The sequence below is a fragment of the Dreissena polymorpha genome, chromosome 11 (genome assembly GCF_020536995.1).
Source record: "Dreissena polymorpha isolate Duluth1 chromosome 11, UMN_Dpol_1.0, whole genome shotgun sequence".
Taxonomy (NCBI): Eukaryota; Metazoa; Mollusca; class Bivalvia; order Myida; family Dreissenidae; genus Dreissena; species Dreissena polymorpha.
This window is the reverse complement of record NC_068365.1, coordinates 21,786,378-21,809,834: the sequence shown is the minus strand read 5'-3', so window position 1 is coordinate 21,809,834 and position 23,457 is coordinate 21,786,378. Positions and strand designations below refer to the sequence as shown.

Sequence of the window (23,457 nt, the reverse complement as noted above, 5' to 3'; positions counted from 1 at the left end):
TTTGCTGTAGAAGAAGGAAAGGCTGGTGAAAGTATGGCGATCTCAGTAAAATGAACCATAAGCAAACTGCATGAACAAATCTAATGTAGCAAAGCCTTTAAGTCCTTAAAACTTAAGTTGACACAATTCAACCGCGTCTTTCTTGCATGGATCAAACGCGCGTCCGGCGCATCTAAATAATTATAAGTGACGTGAAACTACAGTTTGAACGTGTTATTAATCGTATATAACATCTGAAAGGCATACAAAACAGATAAAATATACGCCCGCCATCTGAGAAAAAAACTCTATTGTATACCCTGTTTGGTCAATTTTCATTTAAATGTTGACGTCAGTCTAGCGTTTGCATATATTATTTATAGCGAAATAGGAAGTCTTTGATACCTTTGCATCTCATATGATGTTATCTTCGCCTGTGGTGCCATATGGTCGCCGACAAGATTTCTCGCTGCGTAAAGACGTCGGGCGAGTCTTTCCAGCGTTTTGCAACATACTAATAGAACGTAATCAATATTGACACATAAGAATGCATTGTGAAAGTTAGAACAATTGTGATTTAAAGGGACTGTAAACCACGAATGACGAAAAAAGAAAAGTTCCGAAATACCGTATTTTTTACAATTATTAGTTTATATTGATTAAAATATCACGACTGGTATATTACATTACTTAAAAAAAGTTAATATTTTCAGTATTTTTGGTAATACAATTTTGCGATGTGAAATCAAAAGTACATCGCGAAAATAGGTGACATAACGATATACACACTATAAATAACGCAATTATATTGATCATTTTATATATAAAATATATACAATTCACTACGCATGCAAAATTTGCATTTGTGGGTTTACCACGTTACGATGATGATCAATCTACTGGCGTTATTTATAGTTAAGTTGTAGAAAACCTGGTAGACATACCCAGTAAAATTAATCAACCAAATATACTGAAAATATGAAAACTTAACAACTTTTTTCAAGTAATGTAATATACCAGTCGTGATATTGTAATCAATATAAACTAATAATTGTAAAAAATTACGATATTTTACAACTTTTCTTTTTTTCGTCGTCGTGGTTGAGAGTCCCTTTAAGTCACTTTAACTTACACCTTTTATATTTCAACTATTTAAGCAAGATCTAGTAAGATAGGTCTTGGTTTTATGCCGATGCAACCTTGGTACTATTGTCGTTAGAGGGCTTAGTCCATAGTTATCTTTAGTTATATAAACAGCTTGTAAAAATGAAATAAACAAATTAAAATGTAATACGATCCCGGAACTTTCTGTTTGTCATTTCATGGAAGCAAAAGCAATTTTTTGAAAACTGTTCGACAGGTCTGTGCTCATAACATGTGCATGCGTCGTTGCACACGAGGTGTATACAGCGAGGCATGTTATGTTATTGTTCGTTAACCGGGCTCTATTCAAACCACCTGTGTTCGATGCAGTAACTGATCATTCTGTATTCTTTGATTGCATCACTGCGGAATGTGACTCACAGCTATATTTTCAAAATGGTAAGTTTACTTGTTTATTAAATGCAACCAATTATATATATATATATATATATATATATATAAACATGTAACGAATACGAATACATGTGTATAGCATGTCTTATTTAATTATTTTATGTTTAAAGCTCTATATTCAAATGAGATATACATGGCGATTATAAACAAACACGCGAACTTACACGGAAACAGTTAACAAATATTTCGATACTTATCTAATCAAATTATAATTATAATAATTTTCCGGAATGAGTTTTCAATGTCGACGTTTGTAACGAATGTCAAACCACAGTGAAACAACGTTATACAATTTAAATAAAAATACGTGTCTGTACTGTAATCTGTACTTTCAAACTGTGTTAAATATTTCACAGTGAACGTGTTACTTAATTATTTTTTTGTAGATTTGGTCCAGAAAACAGAGGCGGTTGCAAGTTTTTAGTCAAGATGGAGCGAGGGGGGATTCTTTTTCAACCACAGCTCATCTTGAATATTAAGATGGTGAAACATTAAAGGGTCGTGTTCAAAGTTTTGCAAACATCAATTTAAAAAAGTCATATACAAAAGTATGCAATCTATTCAAACACGCACAATTACATTCCTGACAAAAAAATGTAGCAATTATGTTGATTATCATTGTTTGGTCGGTTTGGTTGTTTGGGGAAATGAGAGACGATGGCACAAAGATCCTCGTTCGTTTGCGGAAGCATTGAGTAGCTTATCTATGGGATGGTACGTGCACTCTTTCACTTTGTCCATCCAGCTTTTCTTATGAGGTCCATGATGGCGACCTCCCTCTAGCGTACACAGGAGCACATTATTGCACAGTGAGTCGCCTCTGGTGACGAGTCAAAACCAGGCAAACTTTTCTTGTTGACGGTCGCCAAGAAGGGTTCTGGTGGACCAACAAGTGCTTCTGTCATGTTCCGAACGTTCTCGTTGGTCTTGTGCTCGATGTAAGATGCGGCGTAGCCTTCGAATACACTTGTGTTCAAAAGCCTAAACGTGCGTTCGGTGTCCGCGTGAATCATCCAGGTCTCCAAGCCGTTATGTTGGATGGAGAAAACGAGGGACTTCTTGAGCCTTTAATTTGTGTGAAAACACATGGAGCTGCTTGACCCTGCCTGCTCAGTCTGACCATTGCTGCCCCATGACAAGCTTATTCGGACTTCAGGCGTTATGGTGCCATGAAAAGATTTGTTCCCAAGCACTTGAAGCTTGTCACACCTTCCAGCTTCTCGCTGTTCATGGTTATGTATGCACAGGTGTTGTTCGTGCTGTTTACCATTATCTTCGACTCCTCCGAGCTGACCATCATCCTGTATGCTCATGCTCTTTCAGAGAGTATGTCGGTGAGGTATTGGGTTTCATTGTCACTCATAAGGTCAATAGAGGGTCTTCTAGATTATCTTTTCAAGGAAAAGATAGGAGAAACGGAAGGGTAGAGCAGACAGCCGTGACGGACGCACACGGACGTTCTGAAGAAGTCATCCGTATGTCCAGTGAGATGTACTGATCTGCTTGCGTTCCGTAGAGATCTTAGATCAATTGCACCAGCCTTTCGTCAATGTTGAGCTTTCTCAGAACCTGTCATGCCATACGCGGTCGAAATCTTTCTCCATGAAGTTGTTGAAAAGCTAATGTTGGTATTGCTGGTTCGCTTATAAATCAAACTCTTCAGTTAAACAATTGTTCAAATGCCCTCTTTCCAGTTCTGAATCAAGCTTGCTTTTCCGTCAGCAGCTATTCGGTCTTACATTTAAATCGGATGAGGATGATGCGCAGCCTGATTTAGCTAAAATGGCTGACGAGGCTGATAATGCGGTTATTCTGGTCCAACATGTCAAGTCCATGAGATTTCCCTGCCGTCATTCTACGCACTGCTTCATGCATCTCTTGTTTAAGCATAGATAGACTGTCCCCGCTTCTGGTCTGGGATCGTTTAAACGGATTATCGGGTCTTTTCGAAGCGGGTAGTTGTAGAGGTCGCTGCAGTATTCAGTCCAAACGTTCAGGACTGCGACTTCAGGTAAGGAGGTTCCCGTTATCGTCTTCTATAACACTGATCCTTGGCTGACTGGTTTTCGTGAAAATTGTGGGTTGCTGTAGGTCTTTGCACTCCTGCCAGTGATCATATCTTCTTTCTTTCCTCTCTGTTTGATCTCTGAATCAAGGTTTCCTGGTCGGCGTGCATCACATGCACCAAATGTTTTCTTGTGCCGTCACCCATTGCTTGTTCTATCTCCTCTCTCTCCCAATATCTTTGGTTAAGTTAACGGCTGGGCTTTTTTAATTTTGAAGCTGATTGTATCGAATACGTTCGGGGCTGCAAACTCGCCACCTATATTTGCTCCGCTATCTCTGGATCTTTCAGTTTCTCCAAATCTAATACGGGAGTACATAATGATGCGCTTGCTCTTTAACTTCAGCTTGATGGTGGTAAGAACTAAATCATGGTCACTGCCGATTTCTGCGCCAAGAAACATTCGTGTGTTCTTTTTGTTGCTTCTGGACTTGAACAATTCAGGCGCTAGTATAAAATGTGTACCTGCTTGTGTTGAACATGCCAGGTTTCTGTTCCTGGCGGTTAGTAGGGGTGCAGCGTGTTGGATGGTGAGTTGATGGCTTCTGGCGAACTCAAGATGTCCCTTCCCTCTGTCGTTGATATCTCCTATGCAAAATCTACGTACTGTCCTTGACCAGTCTTGACAGGCGTCTTGTTCAACCTTGGCGTTGAAGTAGCCTTGGGCGATGGAGACTTCTCTCTTCGGGACCGTGGGTGTGATGCGCTAACAATAATACAGCTTTTGTAATGCTTGTATCGTTTTTTATTAACAAAGACGTGTATTATTTGTATACTGTTTTACTATCAGTGAAGATTAAAAGCCTGCATGGTGCAGTGGTTACGAGTTAGATTATGCTGCTAGAAGACTCATTTTCGATCCAAAGTGCAGGCTTACGTTATTGTATCCTTGTTATTCTAATTATTTAAAACTATTTCAATACCTTGTTTGTATAAGTGAATTTATTTTATTGATTATATATCCTAAATGCACAAATGATTTCATTCCTTCGTATGTATACACTGACAACGAACTATTAAAAATAATTAATACTTGTTTTATGTAAAATATTTTTTTGTAAATAAACAAGAATCTTTGGCAATGAACATGATAATTTAAACATTGAAAGATTATTTGAGATTTTACACAGGAAATGTGTATGAAACATATTGTAAACTTGTTGTGTACTAGAAAACCATTTAAAGTGCTCTTAATACGATGGACAACTGAAATCGTTAAAATACACATACATGTTTTTTATTAAGCGTACAATTTACACGGGAAACATATACAGGGACTACTATTTGTTTAATGTTAACATTGAAGATCAGATAAAAAAAAATTAATGAGCGTTAATTATACCCTCCACGTTAGTCCAACTTGTTGACGCTCTCAAATATTAAGCTACTTTTTATATTGGTAATATTTGGAGCGTACAACCGGGGGAGGATCAAAACAATGTTGGAGAGTTTTCCTTCTTTGTCCATATTGTTGCGCAAGGATTTTTTGCGCAACATTCATTCCCCCATATCAGACACTTAATATCAACTGATTGCAATAATATTTACATACCTGTGTCGATAATTCATTTCTCGATAATGTTCCGTAAAAATTATGTAATAATACTTTGAATTTTGCACGCTTGAGTAATTTAAATCCAACCACTATTCAAATTTTCAATATCTCTCCAGAGAATGTAAGTACATATAACAACACAGACGCCACCTATATTTGCTCCGCTATCTCTGGATCTTTTAGTTTCTCCAAATCTAATACGGAAGTACATAATGATGCGCTTGCTTTTTAACTTCAGCTTGATGGTGGTAAGAACTAAATCGTGGTCACTGCCGATTTCTGCGCCAAGAAACATTCGTGTGTTCTTTTTGTTGCTTCTGGACGGAGGTGTGAAAAAGACATGCATAACAAGTTGCTGAAACTAAGAAGAGTGAATAGAAACTGCACCATATCTGTTTTGAACATATGCTTATTAAATCGACAAAGATGAGCATGCAAGATCTACTAATAGGTAAAAGTCGGGTTTAAAGGTCATGTTTAATAAAATTACGCGTACACATTACACCGTAATGCCTTATTCTGATTGGTTGATTTTTAAATCAATTTCATAACATGTCGAGAGGTCAGTGTTGTAATGCGATTTAAGCAAACGTTTAACTCAAGAATTTATGCCTTTCTAACTTAAAATCGACGATATTTGAGGTAAAAATGGATTTCTGAACTAAAACTTTATGAGTTGGCAATGTTATTTTGCAGTTATACGCAAATTAATGAAAATTTAAACTTTCTGGTGTCCAACACATATTTGACTTTTCCCCGATAAGACGTTCCAAAGAATTTAGCCCGTACAAAAAGTATCTCTAAATTCTTTGCGTGTCTTATAAATAAGACTACCCTCCACGAGTAATGCATTGTAATTTGCTGTATTGTATTCGCCGGGTGCAACTTTTGAAGTATTGATCGGTCTGAAAAAAGCTAGTTTATATATATCCGTTATAAACCGTCAAAAGTCTTTATGAATAAGAACCGTACAGTAAGAGGTAATAAATATCTATGCTGTTCAACTTGCATTCATTTTAAGGTGCATTTTCGGCGTAGCTGACTATGGCCGGTCTCGACCGGACATTTGGCGATAATGTTTCGTATTGAAGAAAATCTCAACCAATAAACTTGGACAACATAAAAAATTTGAGATTCAAACTTATAGCAATTGTTTACGAAGAAAAGATGCATTTAAAAAATATAATTATTAAAAGCAGTACATGTCTACTACGTTTTATTTAATGATAACCCAGTCCCTTATTCGGATTGAAAACGGAATAAGGAACTGGTTCCTTATTCCTTATGCAAATCGAATAAGGAACTGCAATTTTCTTACAATAAAAATAAAATAAAATGAACCAAAAGAGACCAATTCATCAATTAACATCAATTTAAATATTGGTTGGGTATCAAAAATATGTATTTTAGTACATTTCTAAATAGTTTTTTGCGTAATAATAACAAGTTCTTTACATGGCAAAAAGTAACCAGGTGCAATAACTTCGGAGCAAATAGGACTGGTTACCACTAAGACCAGCGCTGTTTTGTCGGTTATCACGACCTATAATCTTGTGGTAATGTTTAAGGTCGCCGGATGTACCGTTGGCATCCAAGATCGAGAAGACGCGTTTTCGAAGATTGAACATATATGTAAATATAAGCACTTACGTAAAGCTGGTATACGCATTTGTTTTTTAATTTAAAAACAAAATACGGAGGCATCTCTATGAAACTTTCCAGTTTTCTAGAGGCCCCTGAGTCGCTGCTTCGGTGACGTCAGTGACGTCGCACTGACGACAACGCTGTCCGAAATATTGGCATTCGGTACGAATACAGAGTGGGACTGTTACTCTAAGATCGGCGAAGGACTTTTCTGCATAGAATCCATCGCTGTTTTAAGATTAAAGGTCGTGACAACCGACACAATAGCGCTGGTAGAGATGTACTGCAATTAATGTTTATGATACCCAATCTAAATTTACAATAATTTTCATTGATGTATTGGTCTCTTTGGTGCATTTTAATAGTTTGCTTAGTATGCAAATTCCAGTCCCTTATTCGATTTGAATAAGGAATACGAAACCAGTTCCTTATTCCTTATTCACACGGAATAAGGAACTGTGTTATTATTTAATAAAACTAGGTAGACATATATTGTAATACATATTTTTAACTTTGAACCAATATATACCATGATTTTCATTAACATTTAGTATTATTTGGTTAATTTTAATTTTTTTTTGAGTAAGGCAATACCATTTCCTTATTATCGTCTTCATTATACTTGTTTTCAGCGTTTATCATCAAAACGAATGTAAAAAGAAATGTGACAGAATACGGCCATATAACATAATGAAACTTAAATAACACACTCACAATCTAAAATATAACATATCCGAAAGTCTTCGTCCGAAATACAGGCTTCCGAATAAGGAACTAACTATACAGTTCAATTCCTTATTCAGAGGCCATCATATTTTATACTTAATTTCGGATCATTCTCGTATAGCACAGCTTTATATTTGTTATTATTGACGATGTTTAATGTAAGATTACTTATTTATATCTTTGGTACAGTTCTTGAAGTTTTATCTGACCTTGAACTTTGGTCAAGACTATAGCTGAAAACTAAACATGTTTTAGATATCTCGTTCCGTTTTCATACGAAAACTGTTACGAAGGGATATGATATAGAATGCAACATGATTTCAACACGTCTCCATAAAAGAAAGACTGCACCGGAAGCAGCGGTCAAAATGCCTCAATATTTTATTTTAATTTATCATTGAAACGAAAAAACGCGCATCCTAGCTGTAACAGTGTGTTTTGTCTGATATTTTTTATTCCAAATACGCGTTTTCTCGCTCATGCAGACCATCGGTACTTTCGGCGACTTTCAACCTCGGCACACGACGAATGCAAATGTGTCGGACAGCATTGTCATCACTGCGAAGTCACTGATGTCACAATAAAGCGAGACTGAACCGGACGCAGCGGCCGAATTGCCTTTATTAGACTGGAAAGTTTCATCGAAATGCCTCTGTATTTCGTTGTTGTTGTTGTTTTTCAATTAAAAACCAAAACTTGCATAGCTGTATTTGGGTGGTTTTATTTCAATATATTTCTAACTCCGAAATCGCGTTTTCTCGCTCTAGGATGCCTACGTTACATCCGGCGACCTTCAACATTGGCGCACGATTAACAGTCGTGGGAACCGACAAAATGGTACTGTTCTCGGTGGTTATAAGTAATATTTTTAGACAGTGCAACTGGTTACGTTTTCCTTATTCAACCGCGAAAAATGCACTGGGTTATCATTACAAAAGAGAACTAAGTAGACATGTAATGTAATAAATACATATGTTTTATTCCCAACCTACATTTACAATTATTTTCATTGATTTATGCGTCTCGATATTCATATCAATTTATTTGTTAAGTAAAAAAATGCCAGTTCCTTATTCGATTTGAATATGGAATAAGGAACCAGTTCATTATTCCTTATTCAAACCGAATAAGGAACTATGTTATAATTAAATACAACAAAGTTAAAATGTAATGCAATTAATATTTGTATACCCGTCCTACATTTGCAATAGTTTTTGTTCATTTATTTGTCTCGTTGGTTCAAATTAATATATAATTTATAGAAAGAACATGCAAGTTCCTTATTCGATTTGAATAAGGAATAAGGAACCAGTTCCTTATTCCTTATTCAAACTGAATAAGGAACTGGATTATCATTACTTTAAACTAAGTAGACATGTATTGCAATTAGTGTTTAAAATATACAACCTATATATAATGGTGTTCATTAATATGTGATTAACTTTGGATCAATTTCATTGATGTTCAAGTAAGAAAATGCCAGTGTTATTCGGCTTGAATAAGAAATAAGGAACTGGTTCCTTTTTTCTTATTCAGCCGCGAAAAAGGAACTGCATTATACATACAACAAATATGTTAAAAAGTACAAGATTGCACTTTTATATCTCATACATATACACTTATGTAATGTGCTTTTGGTTTTGTGGATGTGAAGTTAGTATTCGAACTGAAAATATCGGTTCGGTTTAAACAAGAAATCCTATGCAAGTAAATGTATTCGAGTTATTTTGTTTTGATTTACTTAAGAATCGTATGCATTATTTTTCTTTAAAACCCTATATCAAATATGTTAAGCTTGAATAAGGAATAATGAACATTTTCTTATTCCTTATCCTTATAAGGGAACTAACTTACTCTCCATTACAATCTATCAAAATTCGTTAAGTCAGATACAATTATTTGGTTATCTGACAATTAAACGCTTCGCTTAATTTACTGAATATGATGATCCGTATTCCTAATAATAATAATAATAATAATATTGTGAAGAAATTGATGCATTCATGTATATTCGCCTCAACATGTATGACCAAGAAGCTTTAACACCCTTTCCTTTTAAATTTGATTCAAGTACTCATTTGCCTATGTACAGTGCAGTGCAATACACACCACAAAACATTCAGCTCATCTCATTGAAATCGAACGCAATGCATTTGTTGTTAAACCGGTTTGAAACGTGCATTTGCCCAAACTGAGATGTAATCATCAAATTAGCAATTGTAGAATGTAAATCTTTCATACGATTCCGTACATACACATAATTATATTAATGTAATATAACATACATATAAGAAACACGTGCGATATTTATAGGAATATATATGATAACCATGTTAAATACTTCGTATAATACAAACAATACTAAACAGGAGTGCGTTGACTTGGGTCGTTGAGCCTGAACGTCCTCGTTGAGAAACCGGAATAGCGTGAACTTTGTCAGATCGTGGAAAACGTCAGAAAACGGGAAGTACTAAGATTCACACAGTATGCCCGTGATATTTATCAGATCAGTTGTCGTGAACAATTTAAGATTGATGCACAATACTAATTAACGCATTTTTCCCAATACAAGCCGAGTTCGCGATTAACACAGTGTTAATATGATCTTTAATATATTTTCGGATATCAGTTTGTTTATGACGTTGAACGTAATGAGTCAGATCCACTCTTTAAGGATACTCTATATGTAGTCTTATTTAAATCGGATCATTATGATTAGATTATAGAAACGAATTATTAGACGAGCAGAATGACGCACATCAAGTAGTATGCGATATGGCAGAAATTTGTTTTTAACAACAACAAACTCAATTTCATTTCCTTTAAGAGGGCATAACGTAATTAACCTGGGAATAAATACATTAAATAAATTTTACTTGTAATTTTGAAAACTACTTCTCTACAAAGCATATCACAAAAACTATTATAAATTCATTTTCTAAATGACATTAAGCACTATTATAAATTGTGATGCTTTTAGGATCATGTTTGTTTTATTCTTCTGCTTACTTAAATACTTAAAGCGTAAAGTTGTTATAAGCGTTAATTTATATTTACTGCGAAAAAAATAATAGCAATGAAAGGAAGGTTACTCCTGACAAACAATTATAATCATCATTCACTCCATCATCAACACTGTTATTTTAGGGAGACTACTCCTCCTAGACAGTGTGCTGTAGTAACTTATATGGATCACTTGTTAAAATATTGTTTATTTCCCCTTTTGAATTCCAGGCCTAGTTGTTCAAAAAGAAACCCAGTGCAAAATAATAAACATTGTTAATATTCTAATTAAAATTGTAAAGATAATCCTTAGTAAATTAATAAATGTCGGAAATCAGTATCAAGTGGTAAACAGTTGTTCAGATGTGTTGTTAGCTTTTATACCAGAGTGTATTCCAGTAAACCAACGCCAATCTAACCAAGCAGTTAGGATTTCGAACAACTGAGTTCAGAAGATTTAACTAAAACCGTATATTTTAATGTTAATCTATTATAGAACGGATCTGTATTTTTCACCATCATACGAGCACAGCACAGCAAGCTGATAAATATTTATATACATCCAATTCAATAGATCAATCGGACAATAAACCCGGACGATATAATGTATAGTTTACTTCATTTGAACGGAAATGCACAATCCTTTATAACAGAATAAACTATCGCATAGATAATTCTAATTTTGCAACATTCCAATAATGAAAATTGGTAACCTCTTAAAGCAGAAAATTCTTCTGTTAAACAAATATTTTAGCATTAATTAAGGATATTTATTATAACAACATCAACAATATTATCAACCACTCATACAATTCAAAGTATTTATAGTACCACCATCACAACATGAACTACACTTGTCATTATTGGAGTGATCTTACCCCCAAACAACGTTTTGACAGTAATGCAAGGGTATACAAATCAGTGTTGTATTTGACTGTTAATGTTCAAGAATGTTTTTGTGGCAGCGATGTGTTTTATATGCATAAAACACATATTTATTAGCCGTATTGTTATAACGTGTTATTTCGGAATCCATTAATGTCTTGTGGCATAGAGCGGACATGCTTTATTTCTACCAAAAGACTGCTGTTGTCTAAACTTTTGACTTTTGGAATTCCTTTGACATGCATATAGCTATGTGTTTATCGTGCTGAACACACCGACTGATAGAGGTAAACACATTTGTCAAATAATTATAATTATGATTGTCTTAAATATATGTGAAGTTACATAACGGACAAGAAATATGTTTGCAAATAAATTCTGTATTTAGACCTGTAACTGAGTGTGTCCGTCATCTAGAATGTAGCAATCCTGTATTTGCTCACAATGAATCGTCTAACATAATTGATCATTTGTCATTTGAAAACTTTTCGATGTATCATCCAGTTATAGAGCGGACATACACTACTTTGTGTCTTTTGTTTATTTGTCCTCTAAGTTTTCCTTTACATTGAAAATAATCACGTAGTTTTGCGTGTGGCGTATTGTCTTACATAGATGAGTGTGTGGAAACTTTAAAAAAATATCCTTTAATGCACCAATGCAAGTTATAGCCCGGATAAGATGCAGGGCAGAAAGACAGACACACATACTCATGTGACTAAAATATTCCTATATACCCCCGAAGACGGAGCAATTAACAGTGCATACTCAAAGTGCAATTAAAGCATGACTCGACCGAAATATATCTTTTTTTATCAAGGTCAGAGTGTTCTTAACCAAGCTTTCATTTGCTATGTGTTTTATCTTTTATTCATATCAGACTTTATTTTATTGTGTATCTTACACAATGGTTTATGTTACGTGTTACTCTGATAGCAAACATCTATATATGATAGCTATTGTTAATTCATAATAGTAATAACACATGCAACTGCAGGTAATTTATCTATTTTGTAACTGATTTCAATAACAATAACCAAAACAAAAGTAACGATGTGATGTATCTATTTCAAAGCTTCACACGATATAGTTCTATACGCGCAACAATGCAATTTGAACTAGTATACAGCACGAAACAAAACCTATCTAGCCCTGAACCCTTATGACGGCTTTAACCTAATTTTGTTTATGCAGCATTATGAAGCAAAACAAGGTTACGTGGGAAAATCAGAACAAGGCTTTAAAGTAATGCACGTATCCTAACAGCAAAACAATGATCACGTAAATAGTGTGAACTATAAAGACAGTGTACCATTAACTGTAAACATACAACAATCTTGATCAGGAACTTTGAAACCAGTTTCTTCAAACAGGGTGAAAAGAAGTAATAAAGAAATATACAGAAATATCATAACCATTTGCGCGAAAAATAGTAGGAGTTAAGACAAAGCAGATAAAATAATAACTTACATTGTTTTAATTACCAGCATAATTTGCTGTTATATATGTTTAACACACACTGCTACAATAATAAAGTATACGTTTTAATATTCAAGTAGCTAACACGAGCTTATGTTTCATAATATACAGTCATAATTGTATATAACTGTTGCCTCGTCATGCAAAAATTCATATTAGTATAATCAACACTAAACTATAGGCATAACGTGCTAATAAATGATACAATTGTCAGATTTTCGAAGCAATTAACATTTGTTCGATTCCCTTTTTTCTTCTTTCATTAATTACATATCGGTAAATTTGGTCAAATAATTCAAGTCGTTCATAACAAGGTAAAAGCTACATTAATTACTAAGGGGAGCGATAAACTGCTGAGATACCAAATGTACCGATACCGAATTCTAGCAAAATAACGTAATTGTACAGACATTTGATAGCTTTAAACAGTCGCAACCACTGTTCATTTGAGCTTATTTTAGCTCGATTGCCTCAAAGGCCTAACTTTTATCTACGCTGTTATGTTAAGCCTATTTACTTTAGCTCGATTGCCTCACAAGCCTACGCGTTTTGAGAAACTGTTATTTTGTCCTATTTATTGTAGCACCTAGAAAGCCTAACGGTTATTGATGCTCGTGTAGGATCTTCTTTGAAGAGGCCACTAAAGATCGACTTATTTATTTGAAATCAATAATATACAAATTTTATTTGTTTTGACGCACTTTGCCCGTGTAATTTGTACGCTAAATAAAATACATGACTGTGTATTTTAACGATTTCAGTTGAGTATTTAAGTCGATTCGCATCGTATTAAGAGCACTTTAAACGGTTTTCTATTACACAACGAGTATACAATATGCACCCATTTCCTGTGTAAAAACTCGAATGACCTTTCAATGTTGAAATGATTATTTTCAATGCCAAAGATTCTAGTTAATTTACCAAAAAATATTTTGTATAGTTTTTAAATATAATACTGTTAAACAAGAAATAATTATTTTCAAGCATAGTTCTATGTCAGTGTATATATGCGAAGGAGTGAAATCATTTGTGCATTTAGAATATATAATTTATCTTTTTTAATGAATGCAGATTATATAGCAACAAATAATCATGTAACTTTTCCGAATTGTCGTGTAGTTTGTTTTCTTGACATTTTATTAAGAAATATAGTTTATCTAGAGTAAACCCTGTCCAAACCGAAAGCCTGTATTCGCATGGATAACGGTCCAAAGTATATCCTTTTCATTATATATGCAATGCCATTGTCACAAACCTACACCAGTAAATAAAGTGAAGGTTTTCAAGGTAAAGATTAGAAAACTTCTCTTAATTGCTTTATCATATTTGACCTCAAACACACACTTCAGACCTTGAATTTTCACCTAGGAGCTTGTGTTTGCCAGCACAACTACATTTACATTTGCTAGTAAATTCTGTCAAATCCTATTTCAGTGCAAGATTACGTTTTGGCCATCTTCCATTTATGTTGATCTTGTGGCCAACCCTCAATTTTCTTATATCTGACATATGACTTTTAACTTTTACATTGTTTTACCTTTTGTTCATGGTTTGTGTGTGTGACACTCTGTCCCTCCTTGTTGGTTACCTCTGACTCGTTTATTTAGTCAATTAATTCTGGAAAAACTTATTCTTTCGGAAATGTACTGATAGTAAATTTCGAAACATTTTAACCTGACCATGGACATAGGAACTTGGTCCTAGCGATCGAAACTATGTGTCACAACAGTTGAACAGATGCAGAGTAATTTTCAAAACCCACCCATGTTTCACCAAGTGTAAAGGTCAGATTTCTTAAATTTGACATTTAACTTTTCCTCATGTTGACCCTGACCTTATACATAATAGCCCGGTCATTACACGCGACTATTTGGCCTTATGTTTTTTTTCACAGATAGGAGGCAATACCATTTATGCTGGACAAGATTATTTTTTGGATAAAATGTGAAGGTGTGATTTCATTAAATGCACAATGAACTTGAAATAGTGGCCCTAAGTTTGGCCAAATGGTCCTGGTTCCTAAGCTAAGCAATAAGTGTAATCATAACGATTACGTTTGTTGTTTTAAATTGTTATTTAAAAATCTACTCAAAGCAACTTAGATAGCAGGAAAGCTGAAAAGAGAAATCTAATAATTATCTATAAGATCTCCAGAACCTATCTACAAAGAAGTCACATCAGAAAAGATCGCAAAGAAGCAACAACGATAGACCGAACATTGAAAGGACCTTTTAAACTAACCCAAACGATCAGAGAGACCGGTCTTCCAACCTGCAGATAATCCACGCAACACCAACCATCCAACACAAGATGAGATCCAAAATGCCATGAAGACGGTAAAAAAGTCAACTAAGCATCCGGACAAAATAAAGTTCCACCAGAAGCACAAAAGACATTGCCACCATGAAAACCATGCTGCTGCCCATACTGCAGACGTCTGGATGGAAAGAAGATTCCCAGCATAATGGAAAAATGACACCTGGTAAAACGTCCAAAGAAAGGAGACGCCGGACTGTGCAACAATGGCGAAGCATCGTCCTACTGTCCGTGCCGATCAAGGTACTAGCCCGCATCATCCCGAAACGACTTTAAGATACGGTCGACAAAGAATCCGACGAGAATAAGCTGGCTTCATGAATGACAAGTCGTGCATGGACTAGATCGCCACGCATCAAACATCGAATGCATCAAAGCTTAATGTTAGACCAATCGCCTATCCAAGACGAATCACTTAAAAAAAAACATTTATGGACATGCGATTGTAAGGCATAAGTTGTATAACCCGGTTTAAAGGCATGTTAAACCTAGCAATAGAAACATAATAAATCCCAATAAACACTGAACAAATATTATCCTAAAACTTTAGCATGCAAAATGATATAAAATATATTTATAGCAATACTTCACATTCTGTTTGCTTTTCAAGGTATCATCTGCTCATTGTTTACATTCAAATGGCAAGTGCATACCCGCACAACGATTGGTTCGTTCCACACGAGGTATATACTGTCTTTGCTGTTCTTCCGGGCTCTTAAAATTAAAATTCAGAACGGTTATGTGGCTGATCAATTGCTATGCTGCAACTTTGCAAGTCAGGATTTTAAAGGCATATTTGAGCTTGTGCAAAAATGGTAAGTTTTCTTATCAATTGAGTATAACAAGTTATGAAGTAAAGAGTACATGATACGAAACATACGAAATAAGTGATTGTATTAGACTTGGACGGCTTACAAAACAAATGAGGTCTTTGTTCATTGCAATTGCAGCTTAACGCGCGAAACAATTTGAGATACGAATTGGGTATGTAATTTAACACTATTTCAAATACTAATTGTATCATTGTGATGCAATAAAAGCGTGCGATAAATAATCAGACGAGTGGGTTGTATATATTATTATCTTAATTATGAATTTGATTTGAACTTAACTGGCGCATTTCTTTTTCTTTTTGTTTGACTTAAGGCATTACAAAGCGTTTTCATGTTTGGTTTCTAAAACTAAGGTTATCCACAATTAGATGTAATACAGAAAATAATGTTAATTAAACATAAAATTTCATTGTGTTATTCTACTTGTATCATGTTTCTTTGATGCATGTTAAATATTCAACGTTGTTCACTATGCAACTGTTTGATTAATAACGTTTTCGGCATACATTTTGCGATGCTTGATTTCTTAGTTTAATATTTAGGATAAAATTGTTAAGCGTCAATATACATTTCGAACTAAGAACGTAATGATAAATGTATTTTATAAATAAGTAACTTTCATAAAGCATGATGGGGCACATTGTCTTAAAATCAATCGATGATAAATTGAATGCTATGTAATTACTATGACACACGCGGTAACTGTGTTTGTTTCAACATTGGAAATCTGATACCATGGACTGCACATGGAACACAATGGTCTCGATTTAAATACATGCTTTATGTCCCGGGCAAAGCTTTTGTGAGTATTGATCGATCGAAAAAGCCCATGTAAATGCCTTCATTATTAAGTGTGCAGAACAGACATTTACCCGGATATCTGTCACGCTGTTATTGGTAGTCAAGATATATATCAATGCATGCTCTGCTTTGTATTTGCAAATGAATTTGCTCATATCGGGGACCAAAGAAGCATGGGCCTTTACGGTGCATTCATAGTCTATCCAAAAAAGGATCCTGAGATAATTGGATAAAACCAAATTGTGATGTTGTGACAGGACTGGAATCATTTGATGGACCCAGAAACTGCTTATCATTGAATGCTTACTGAACAATTTGAAATGTCATTTGGAAGAGTCATCAGTACTACTTATTCCATAGACAGAGCACAATTTTCTAGGTACGAGTTTCAATCAGGTCTCATAAATGGAAAAGGTCGTTACTTTTCGACAGCGACTGATCACAATGGCAACCCGCTTGCTCGTTTTCATATCAAATCCGGGGTGACTTATCGATTCCGGGTTATAGGTGCCATGACCCTATATCCAATGCGAGTATTCATCGAAGGACAGACATTTATTGTTTGTGGATCAGATGCCTTCGACATAGAACGACGGGAATTTCATTCGATTATAATTCACCCTGGTGAGAGGTATGACTTTTTATGGACGAGTCCGAATACTACCGACCGAAGGCAATACATGTTCGTAGCAGAAACAATTGAAACCCGAGAAAGCCACGGAAAATATCACGCCGCGGAAGCCATTCTTGAAATGGTTGATTATAAATTGTATGCAACAAATTTAAATCCATCAAAGGCAAGCGATGTCAACTGCTATAATTTTAATTGCACGGTTTTGAACTGTCCTCCTCAATATGAAGCGCCTACAACTCTCGCGACATGCATTACATTCAGTGATATTAAAAATAACGATCCAATACGCGAAAAAGAAAAGATTCTTGGAAATCGGGTAGATAACGAATACTGTTTTAACTTTGGCTTCCCTGGACGAAATGGAACTACCCCTGGATCGGTTAATGCAAGGGAGTTTATATTTCCTTCCGTCCCGATACTCACTCAACCAAATGAAGAAACCACAGGTTGCAACGAAGCCCAATGCTCACGCGATGTATGTGTCAATGCACATACATAATAATAATAATAATAATAATAATAATAAAATCTTTATTTAAAGAAGATAGACTTGTTAAGAAATACATCAGATGAAATTACATAATATGCAATTTATATAATACATTTCTTATTTTCAACAAGGTCTTCTAACAAGAAACAATTTACAACAAATACATCATATTTCATCTTGAGCAATAAGAACAAAACATAAAGAATCATATATGCATACACATATAATGATATATATTATAATTAAAAACAAAATGACAGACATAAAACTACAATAACCATTTATGCAAGAACAGTATTTAAACATTAAACTAATGTTATTTACTAAAACAACATGAAGCATGTTCAGTTTATTTCATAAAGTGTGGAAGAAAGATAAGCTTTTAATTTTTTCTTAAATGTAATTAAATTGTTTGTTTGACGTATAGATTGGGGTAACGAATTCCAAATTGTTTTGCTAGAAAATTCAAACGATTGTTTGAAATAGTTTGTTTTTGGTATTCGCACTAGCTTTAAATCCCCCTTTTCGCAAGATCGCAAGTTATAGTGAATATTTTGTGATGGTGTCAAAAGGTCACGTATGTATGTTGGGGTTTGATTGTGAAATGCTTTAAATACAATAACTGACGTGAAATAGTGATTACGCTGTTCGAAAGTCAACCATTTTAGATCTTTAAATAGTGTTTTTGAATTTGTGCTGTACTTTTTATTTAAAATATGTGCACCACAACGCTTTTGTATTTTGACTATTCTATTAATTTCCGTTTTGGCCGCTGAACTCCAGGTAACGCATGCGTAGTCGGATATAGGTGAGATATAACCATTATAGAAGAGCTTACGCATTTCAAGGGTTAAATATGGTTTTATTTTTTGCAAAAGAAACATTCGTGATGACATTTTTGAACAAACGCTGTTAATGTGTAGTTTCCAAGATAGAGTATTGTCAATATAAAGGCCAAGAAGTTTTTGACAATTTACTGTTTTGATCACTGTATCTGAAATTTTAAGTTTTAGATCTCTCATGTTTTGAGCTTTCCGTTTTGACCCTAATACCATACAAGTAGTTTTTAGTGGATTAATAATCATGTTATTAGTTTGGCACCAATCATTTACAATTGAAAGATTTGTTTGTAGCTTATTTTGAAGTGTTTGAATATTTGTTCCCACAGTGTGCAATGTTGTATCATCAGCATACATTGCAGAATCACATGTAAGATCTAGCGAAAGATCATTAACGTAAATAAGAAATAGAAGAGGTCCTAAAATAGATCCTTGGGGAACACCAGCAATGATGCTTTTACAAGTAGAGGTAGTGTTTTCTGCTTTGATAAACTGAAATCGATTGCGGAGATATGAAGAAAATAGGTCGCATGAACTATCATTAAAATGATAAAGTTTTAATTTGTGTAAAAGAACCCTATGGTCCACAAGATCAAATGCTTTTTTAAAATCCAAGAAAATTGTACCTACCAGATTTCCATTATCAATTTGTTTAAGCCATGAATCAACTATATTAATCAATGCTGTTTGACAAGAATGATATTTGCGAAAACCCGACTGGGTTTTGTTTAATAGACCTGTAGATTCTAGATATATATGCAATTGTTTAGCTATATGCTTTTCAAATATTTTAGATATAGTAGGTAAAAGTGATATTGGTCTATAATTATTGGGATCTTCTACCGATCCACCCTTGTATAAAGGTATTACGTTTGCAATTTTAAGCATGTCGGGAAAGGTTCCATGTGATATACAGTTATTTATAAGAGCAGTGATTGGTTGTATAATGAAATCTTTGCAAAGTTTAATAATGCTGGGTCCTATACCATCAGCCCTAGCAGATTTGTTTGAATGAAGTTGATTAATTAAAGTACTAACTTCTGATGTGGTAATAAACTGAACAGAGAAATGCTTAGACTCTAGCTTAGCATCCAGATATGTTTTTAGTGAGTGGAAATCGTGTTCAGCAAATTTAGTCTTTTTAATAAGTTTCGAGATGTCAACAAAGTGATCATTAAGTGCATTAGCTACATTTGTTTTACCAGATATTATCCGATCATCCTTCCTTATTACATTTGGCAAAATAGAGGATTCTGTGTGTTCATTTGATGCTAATTTAATAGTTTTCCAGAGCGATTTCGCACTTGTTTTGTTTTGTACCGCATTCGAAAAATATTCTTTTTTAGCCATTTTGATTGCACTGTTACATTTATTACGCCACAACTTATATTGTGGCCAATTAGATTCACGTTTATATTTATCCCTTAAAGACCTTGCTTGTTTTACGTTTTCGTTGTACCAACCAGGTTGTTGTAATCTCTTCACTTTTTTATATTTGATAGGGGCATTCTTATTAAGGACTGAGTTTAATATGTTATAAAATACTTCAAATGCCTCATTAGCATCCTCTATTGTTTCAACCATATCAAAATTAGCATTTGCTAAGTCATTTTGAAAATTGATTTCATTAAATTTGTTAAAACATCTGTACTTAATAATTTTATGATCATCTGTTTTAACAATTTTACCTTTGACGCTTAATGTAAAAACTACTGGGTAATGGTCACTTATGCCTATTTTTGGTATGATTATCTCAGAAATGTTGTCATATTTTGAATACAAATGGTCTAATATTGATGATGAACGTTCCGTAACCCTTGTTGGAAAAGACACGTGTTGTTTTAAATTAAAATCAGTGATAAGTTTTTCCCATTTCTTATTGTTAAATATGTTTTGGCTTAAACAATGAAAATTAAAATCCCCGGTTGAATACATATTACAATCTTCCATGTCTGCCTTATTTATCTGTAATTCAAATGAGTCAATCCAAGATTGAGGGCTATTTGGTGGGCGATAAACAAAGTTAATTAGATATGGTTTGTACTTTACAATGTTGATTTGTAGCCAAATAGATTCAATATCGTCACTTTCTAAATCATGTCTACGTACAAAAGAGATGCTATCTTTTATATAAACTATTATACCGCCTCCAGCAGAAATAGCCCTATCACGTCTTACAATGCTGTAACCGGAAATGGATATTGTATTAATCTCCGTTTTATCATTTAAAAATGTTTCACAAAAGCCTACTATATCTAAAGAACTATTTTCGTGTAAGTAAACACGAATTTCATCCAATTTAGGCAATAAATGTTGGATATTCAAATGCATAATATGCAAACCTTTATATGTAAATGGAATATAATAATCATTATTTATGTTACATTTTAAAGTAGATTGTATGTGAGATTCCATAAGAACGTTACTATCCAGGGATGATATATCAGTGTCTAAATTATTTATTGTGCTACATTTAATATTATTCAATCTTAAGCAATGTGGTTTATGTTGATTTGTATCATCATTAGCAATAATTAAACTACACTTACATTTGTGCGAGTCACATTGGTTACATACCGACGAAAGAATGTCAAATTTATTTGTGCTATATAACGATGTAGTACGTCTGTCATCAGTAACCTATTGTCTTTTGGGTAGTCTGCAGTCACGTGTAACATGATTTTGACGTCCACAGTTCGTGCAGTGTCGACTGTTTTCATGATTGACGTGTCGACGAACGTACCGGAAGTCACGATTTTCATACACAAAATTCCTTCCAACACACTCATTCAAATGGTGTTCACCAATATCGGCATCGGAGCTGGCTGGTCCCACCCAATCCATCTACACGGTCACTCGTTCTACGTCAAGAAGATGGGCCTGGGATCATACAACCCTTCGAACGGTCTTCTTGTGTCTCCGACTACAGACATTGTTTGCACTGACAAATTCAAGTTCTGCAGCACCATGCGATGGAGCGATGCATCTTGGGATACCGGAAATGTTCCTGGAATGAACGATGATCCGCCGAAGAAGGACACTTTTATAGTGCCACCTGGTAAAATGCGTTTTATCTTATTAACATCAATAGTATAACAACGATCGTATAAACATGAGCTTTATACTGTCGCTATTTATAGATCAGATTTGGGTTTTTCCAAAACTTGGAGAAATTGTTTTTGTCAACTACGGAAAAAAAATCGTCAAGCCTCGCGCTACATCGGTTCTAAGCCTCGCATGATAAACTTGATCTTTATCCAAAACTCACAAAACTTGTGGACAATAGAAAGGGAGTTAATTAAAATAAATACGTTTTATTCTTCAAGCTTTTCGTCTGCTTGTAATATCTATAGATAAATTAGATTTCGTTTTACCGTGTGTTGTTAAAATTACACCATCCTATTATTTTGTGCGAAAGAAAGATTAAAACCCGCATCTTTCAAGACAAGGCCTCATTTAAATCTCAAATAATAAATTAAATTTAGTTATCGATTGGGATTTGTCACATTTCTGATAGCGGTTAGACTGAATCGCCTTAACGAGTTTGTAACATCGCTTGGAATATTTGAGCCGCGTTCTGAGAAAACTGGGTTTAATGCCTGTGCGTAAATTTTTGTCCCAGATTAGCCTGTGCAATCCGGGACGACATTTCCACTTTTATGACATTTTTCGTTAAAAGAAGTCCCTTCTTAGCAAAAATCCAATTTACGCGGAAAGTGTCGTCCCTGATTAGCCTGTGCGGACGACACTTTACGCACATGCATTATGCCCAGTTTTCTCAGAACACGACTCAGTTAGTCTTAGTGAGGGGATCTGTTAAAGGACTGTATGGAATACGTGTCTAGTGACTGACACATATCTTGCCGTCTTTAACGTACCAACTAGGGAAACCGAAAACCAAAATTCACAAGTTCATGAGTTTTTAAGGACCGTCATTGTGATATTTAATTGACAATTCACTGTCGAATTATATTGATCATACTCGTAATTATTTTTATACGTTCGCAAGTCCGATACAGGCTATGTATTGAACCAAACACATACATAATGGTTGCTATTGAAAATGTATCTATTTAGCTACTTAACCTAAAAACTAGTTAATAACTTATTGTTGCAACATTTATTTTTATCATATTAATTTACAATTAACATGGATACATGTTTTGTATTGTACAATGCTGATTAATAAGTGTATGTTATTAAGGTGTCTATGTGGTGGTGCGTTTTATCTCCGACAACCCCGGTATGTGGTTTCTGCATTGTCACATCGACTTGCACAACACCAACGGAATGGTGATGGTCATAGACGAGGGGGACAAAAAACCGGCTACGCCCAAAGGATTTCCAACATGTCGGAATTTCGAATTCAGTGGTCAGTGTAATAGCATGTCATATTTTAGGATTGAGTTATTTGAAAATTGTGTCCTTCATCATTCTGAAAAAGAGCCACTGTTCAACTTAATTATTATTTTTGTGTAATCTAAAACGTGCGGATCCGTTTTATGACTACTTAAGACATTCGATAATGCATTGTTTGTCTAATGTATGTAATAAAGCACTCACATCTGGGTTAAACGAGAAGATGATTACTTAAACAATGCTTTTTCTATTATGCTCCTCCAGCTCAAATTTAGAACCGATTTTATCATTT

At 34.5% G+C, this 23,457-nt stretch overlaps 3 protein-coding genes across 16 annotated transcripts in view; 2 read left to right on the top strand and 1 right to left on the bottom strand.

Moving 5' to 3' along the window:
• LOC127850289 (uncharacterized) overlaps window positions 1-23,457 on the top strand; it is a 243,542-nt gene that overhangs the window by 16,299 nt on the left and 203,786 nt on the right. For 3 of the 13 annotated variants that reach the window (XM_052383222.1, XM_052383219.1, XM_052383224.1), the window contains exon 3: window positions 23,011-23,178. The exons of 8 other annotated variants lie outside the window; for them this stretch is intronic. In XM_052383222.1, coding sequence (XP_052239182.1) covers window positions 23,011-23,178 — 168 coding nt within the window. Of the gene's footprint in view, window positions 1-17,064; window positions 17,351-19,776; window positions 21,865-23,010; window positions 23,179-23,457 lie in introns of those variants that run through there. 2 more of the 13 variants (XM_052383225.1, XM_052383226.1) reach the window with 2 other exon arrangements.
• LOC127850288 (uncharacterized) overlaps window positions 1-23,457 on the top strand; it is a 181,923-nt gene that overhangs the window by 36,857 nt on the left and 121,609 nt on the right. The window lies entirely within an intron of this gene.
• The window catches only part of LOC127850301 (uncharacterized), a 173,740-nt gene that overhangs the window by 55,447 nt on the left and 94,836 nt on the right, over window positions 1-23,457 (bottom strand). The gene's annotated exons all lie outside the window — the stretch shown is intronic.